This window comes from Ammodytes marinus, assembly GCF_949987685.1.
Source record: "Ammodytes marinus genome assembly, chromosome: 22".
Classification (NCBI taxonomy): domain Eukaryota; kingdom Metazoa; phylum Chordata; class Actinopteri; order Uranoscopiformes; family Ammodytidae; genus Ammodytes; species Ammodytes marinus.
The window spans coordinates 172,987-179,542 of NC_137226.1; the positions used below are offsets into that span (position 1 = coordinate 172,987).

The 6,556-nt window shown below is 35.6% G+C and overlaps 1 protein-coding gene across 1 annotated transcript in view; it reads right to left on the reverse strand.

The window, feature by feature from the left end:
• Positions 1 to 5,436: 5,436 nt before the first annotated feature.
• The window catches only part of lrp6 (low density lipoprotein receptor-related protein 6), a 51,560-nt gene continuing 50,440 nt past the window's right edge, over positions 5,437 to 6,556 (reverse strand). Inside the window, 1 exon segment of the mRNA XM_080051454.1 lies at positions 5,437 to 6,523. Coding sequence (XP_079907580.1) covers positions 6,202 to 6,523 — 322 coding nt within the window. The 3' untranslated portion in view covers positions 5,437 to 6,201.

Here is a 6,556-nt window from a genome sequence, read left to right on the forward strand (position 1 = left end):
AATATATATATGAGTTTGCACATTTCATGTATTAAAAGGGACACTGTGTAACATTTTAAGTAATTTACTAACTTAAATCAATATCCTCATTCATAAATATGTCCTCATTGGTGTAAAATCACCTCTGCCAATAATCTGAATTATCCTCCTGAGCAGAGAATTACAAATATTAATATTACATTTTCTACATTGAGCAGGCAAGTCTTATGGAGGAATCCATGTTTTTGGAATGTCATCAGGTGCATTGTTTAGAATTGTTCTTGTCCTTGAAGGCCACTGTAGCTTCTGTTATTATTCTAAAGGGTTGGGGTTACCCAGGGAGCGTTGCATTCTAGAACTTTGTAGAACTTTCTTGATGATGTCATATTACACACTGCACCTTTAACTATAGATAAAACTATATGCAACTTTTAAAGTAAGTAATTTTTTAACATATTCACAAATGTATCCTTTCTTAAATTACATAATTTTTTTAATTAATTTCAGACTAAAATCCAGATAATTTCCATCTGTAAATGTGGACATCTTAGTTTAAACCTTATTGTAAATACAATGTGATATTGTTAAAACCAACACCAAATGTAACATAGATTTTTTTTTGTAGAATTAGTTCACAAACATTCACAGACCCAAACACCAACACACAGACAGACAGACAGACAGACAGACAGACACAGTGTTGTATTTACTAAATTGAAGGCAAAAAAAAATAAAAAATAATAATAATCTCCCAGACGATTAAAAAAACACAAAGTCACATTTTCAGTCATCGTAATGTTTTAACTTTTATACTTTTATGGACACAAACCAAAACGCTTACACAGCCTTTAATATCTCGCCTCCGTTTGCAACGACAACTAACAACGATCTGTACCAAGAAATGAACTAAAAAAAACAATGAAAAATAAAAGTAAAAAGTCCTGTAAAGTGCAGTTAGGATGAGAACGTATCCGGATGATAAAATGTAGTGTGTGTGTGTTTTAGAGTGTGTGTGTGTGTGTGTGTGTGTGTGTGTGTGTGTGTGTGTGTGTGTGTGTGTGTGTGTGTAGTGTAACAGAATAGTTGATTGTACCTATAAGTTGGTTTAGGTTTTACGAAGGCAGCAATGAGACAAATATATGTATTATTTATATACAGCTCTGGAAGAAAATGAAGAGACCACTCCAAATGTTCAGTGTCTCTCGTTTTACTATTTAGAGGCATATGTTTGAGTAGAATGAACATTTTGGTTTTATATTATAAACTACAGACAACATTTCTACCAAATTCCCCCCCAAAAATATTGTCATTAAAGAGCATTTTCCATGAAGTAATGTAGAGATGAAGATTGAAGAACAATCCAGACTGTTCTCTGAATGTTTTCCAGAGCTGTATATATTAAAGCAAAAGCAGGAGATATGCTTTATGACTTTTGGCATTTCTTTGTGTTTCAAGATTTTTATAGATTTTTCTGCTAAAAAAATCTAAAAAAATCCATTTTAACAGAGACAAATAATCCCTTAAATATGTGAAAAACAATATTTTGAATAGGAATTTGACATTTTTCGATCAGTAAATCAGTCTACGGTGGCCCAAAAGTCCATTTCCATTCAGAAAAAACACTTATTTTTAAAGATGTTCTGCTCATAAATAAAATTAAATTTTTATAGAGTCAAACAAATAATCTTAAAACGAAAGAAAAACTCATTATTTTGAGTAAATATTTCACCTCTTTTCCCAATTGAAAAAAAATCAGTCTACGGTGGCCCCAATGTTCAAATCTGTTAAATGAATTAACATGGAGCTCCTTGTCCGTTTAAAAAAGCCAAATAAAAACTGATATGTTGATGTGTAAAAACGATTGAGATTGTCTGAATCATGCTGGTGATATTTTGAAATTTCTCGAAAAAAAAAAATTAAAATATTTCTGGTCGTAACAAGATTTTCACAGACACACAAACAGTAACAGAATAACCAAAAATTTTAAAAAATACAAATTTTTTCTGCCTCCACATGGTTTCCAATAAAATTATTATTTTGGCACAAAAGTCCTTCAAAAAAACATGAGATTTCTTTTGACTTTTACACTTAAAAAAAAAGGTGCTACGAGGAACTTTTAAATATTTCTGAAACAGTCTAATTTCTCCTCTGATGATCATAAATTACATGTAACAGCAAACGAGACCATCAGTGCAAAAAAAAAGAACGCTATTTTTATATAGTTTTTCTTAATGCCTTTGTCATGGGGTTATACGCTCACCCAGGAACAACAGCTGGCGTAGTAAAAAAACACTACTGCTTTTTGTCCAAAGGGGGGCGCTAGAATTAACACAAATTGAAAGTTCCTCGGAGCACCTTTTAAACAACAAAAAAAAAAACTGGATATGTTCTGCGATATGAGTTGACTGATTTGAGATTGTCACCGTACGTTTTGTTGTAGTTTATGATACTTGTAGAAAAATATATAATGCTGCGAAATGCAAATATAAAAAAGACGGAATGAAAAGTATACTGCAAAGAGTTCAATTAATAAGAATTTACACGATGATTTTTTTTTTCTATTATAGCTTATAAATACGTTTATCTACACAATATGTGGTACAAAAATACTATATAGCATTTAGTGGGCACTGGAGTTTGACCTGTGTGTGTGGCAACAACAACATTACAAAATAAGACATAATAAAAATAGGATCATGAAGACACGGGCTGTGTTGGAAACGGCCTACTAACTCCTACATACTCAACATGTATATACTACATACTAAAAGCCCTACTAACGTCCTCCCTCCTACATACTCAACGTGTGTATACTACATACTAAAAGCCCTAATAATGTCCTCCCTCCTACATACTCAACGTGTGTATACTACATACTAAAAGCCCTACTAACGTCCTCCCCTCCTACATACTCAACATGTATATACTACATACTGTCTACTTAACCATCTATTGTGTATGCATATGTATTGTGGGGCTGTTGAGTAGGAAAAGTAACTTATCGATCCATACACAAAATCTTCCCGGAAGTTAGTACTCATCCGGGCATTTCTCGCCTACACAAACTCAAATTGACGTCAAAATTAGTATAAGTAGGACATCAGTAGGGCTTTTGGTATGAGTAGGACGTTAGCAGGGCTTTAGTATGAGTAGGGAGTTAGTATGAGTAGGACGTCAGTAGGGCTTTTAGTATGAGTAGGACGTCAGTAGGGCTTTTAGTATGAGTAGGACGTCAGTAGGGCTTTAGTATGAGTAGGGCTTTTAGTATGAGTAGGACGTCAGTAGGCCTTTTCCAACAGAGCCCGTGTCAGGCACAAGTTTGTGTTCATGGTGGGATAAAATGCCGATTCCTTCCTCCACAAAAATTCAAAAAAATAAAATAAAAGAATGTGGAGGAAAGCGCTGACGAATGAACAAAGCAGCAGCCTGTGCTTTTGTTTTGAAATCCCGCTGTTCAGCCATTGGTCGAGTCACTCACATGATGCAGTCGGGCACAAAGCGTTTTGGTTTTAACACCGTCTGAACTTCAAAGAGGATTTTTATTATTTTGAAGGGTTGAAGATGTGAGTCATGCCCTGCGTTCCAAATCACATACTCTTTCTCTTTCCCACACTACATACTAAAGTACAGAAGAGTTTTAGTCTTTTTACTACACTACATACTAAAGTACAGAAGAGTTTTAGGGCCACAGACAGGAGAGAGAAAAAAAATCAGATAAGGAAGATTTTTTTATTTTTTTCATTATGTCGAGAAATGTCAAGAATAAAGACGAATACTCCAAAATGCTATTGGAGTTAGTGGGGCATTTATGTATTTTCAGCATACTGCAATTGGCGTGCATGTATTGGGACAATCCTAAATCTTTTTCTGGCGTACTAAATAGTAGGGAAGTATGGGGATTGGAACGCAGGGTTTGTTGCGTTAGTGTTTTGTATGGAAGCCCCAGAGGTACAAAAGGAGTAGAAGGACAAAATAGTTTTTTTCCATTTACTCAAGAAAAAAGGCAAAATGTCGAAACAAACGTAATTGACAAACCTCTGTATTGCAAACCAGCAGCTCCCTTTCCTTAATGCTAAATTGTGATTTTAAAATAATAAATAATGGGCCTTTTGTAGTGTTGTTTCTCATGACTCACATCCTCAACCAACATCCTCAACCGTTTACGGGACACAAAAATTTCGAAATCCCACTTTTTTCGTTCCAAGGCTGCTACCAATTCCAGTTTACATATCCTGGTATAGTACGGTGCAGTCCACTTTGCCTTGTGCTTTTCCATTGTAGATGTGAAAATCGAAAATAGTAAAAATGTCTTCCTTTCCCCTCCGTTTGTAGCCACTTGCAGGTGTCGTAAATGTTTCAGATTTGGCATCAGAAGAGTTTTTAAACGTTCAGTTATTGTCATTCAGCCTGTGTTGTTTTTACTACTGGTTTTAAGGCAAGTTAGGCCTGGTTTCCACTGGTTAGTATGGTATGGTTCGGTAGGGCATACAGGTGAAACTCGTATTATTAGAATATCATGGAAAATGAATAGGAAATTGAGGCAATAATTCATTCAAAAAGGGACCCAAAACCAAGCACTGAGTACATATGGATGATTTTACTTTATAAAGGGCCGACATTTCTGTATTTAAAATGCCTTTTTTTTATTGATTTCATGCAATATTCAAATTTTATGAGATTTTGAATTTGGGGTTTTCATAAGCTGTAAGCCATAATAATCAAAATGATAACAAATAAAGGCTTGAGATATCTCACTTTGCATGTAATGAGTCTATATAATATATTAGTTTCACCTTTTAAGTTGAATTACTGAAATAAATGAACTTTTGCACGATATTCTAATTTTTCGAGTTTCACCTGTATATAAGAAAACACTAATCCTTCCTATATATTAAAAAAGGTGCTACGAGGAACTTTTAAATATTTCTGAAACAGTCTCATTTTTCACTCTGATGGTCATGAATTACATGTAACAGCAAAACGAGACCATCAGTGCAAAGAATGCTATTTTTATATAGTTTATCTTAATGCCTTTGTCATGGGTTGACAGTAAGCTCACCCAAGAACAACAGCTGGCGTGGTAAAAACACTACCACTTTTGTCCAAAGAGGGGCGCTAGAATTAACACAAATTGAAAGTTCCTCGGAGCACCTTCAAAGATAAAATTCAATACCTGCCGTACTACACCAAACCACCCAGTGCAAACCAGGCTGTTTATATTTGTGAAGATTCTTTCTCCTCTTAATAAAACCTTTTTCTTAATTTTTTTTTTTTTTTTTTTTTACAAATGTCTTGATACAAACATCTATGGCATTATCATCGGTAAAACACTGTATAGAAAATATATAAATATGCTTTTTCTCTCTCTTCTTTTTCAATGTACAAATGTTCCGTTTCGCCGCCTCCTCTCAGCGTTTCCCTCCCTCCCTCCCTCCCTCCTTCCCTCGTTCACTCACTTTTCTCAGTTCATCTTAAAAAGTCTATTTTCTTTCCCATTTTTGACCTCGAATATGAACAATTTATCTATTTACAGTGAGGGGTAGAGTGGGGCGTGGGGCGCCTTGGGGTAGAGTGGGGCGCCTTGGGGTAGAGTGGGGCGCCTTGGGGTAGAGTGGGGCGCCTTGGAAGGGTTTAATTGTCGCGTTCATTTCAAGTTGATACGAAAAGTTTTGTTTTTATTTGCTAAATTGAAAAGTGAAAGGTCTGTAGAACAATGTTGGTTTGACTGTTCAAAAGATTTTTTTTTTGTGTGCCCATCTTCCAAAATGGCTCCAATCAAAATAATGAATTTTTGAAGAAAGTCACAATTTTTTTTTTCACACATTCGCTGTATGAAATGATCTGTATTGCTATTTTTATTTCAGTTGTGAGGAATTGTTTGATTTGGTATGGCCAAAAAAAAAGATGGCTACCAATATCCTGGCTAAATAAAATAATCCTTATTTCTTTATTATTATTATTATTGACGCCATTTTTCCAAAAAATTGGCAAAACAAAAGTACTGGCTTTAAATATAAATAAAAATAATAAAACCTAAAAATTAAGACCTTCAAAAAAAATCATTATTTCGAAGATGGGTCCAAAAAAAAAAAAAAAAAATCTTGAAACTTGAACCAAAATTGTTCTATAATAAAACCTTCAATTTACAATTTAAAAAAAAAACTTTTGCATCAATATTGAAACCTGAATGTCCATTTTAGTAGGCGCCCCACTGTTTGTGTTCTAGGAGCTATCTGTACAGGGTGAGGGAGGGGGGGGGAAGAGGTGATGTGAGTAGCTCCGTTCCGTGTAGGGTGACGGCGGGCAGCTTTCACAATTTTCCTCCGCCGATAGGTACTGACTCCTGGGTGTGGGAGGGGGCGGGAAGGGCTCCGAATCATAGTTGAGGTCGCTGGTGTAGCCCTTGGCGCCGCCAGCGTGGTGATTATTAGCGTGGCTGGATTTGAGTGGCGCTCTCCGGCCGGGGGTGTAGTCGCTGTCACAAACGTCCGTGCTGCAAGGTGTGGTGGGCGGGGCGAAGTGACGGTAGGTGTAGGGGCGATAGCTGGAAGATAGAGAGAAGGAGAAACAGTTTAAA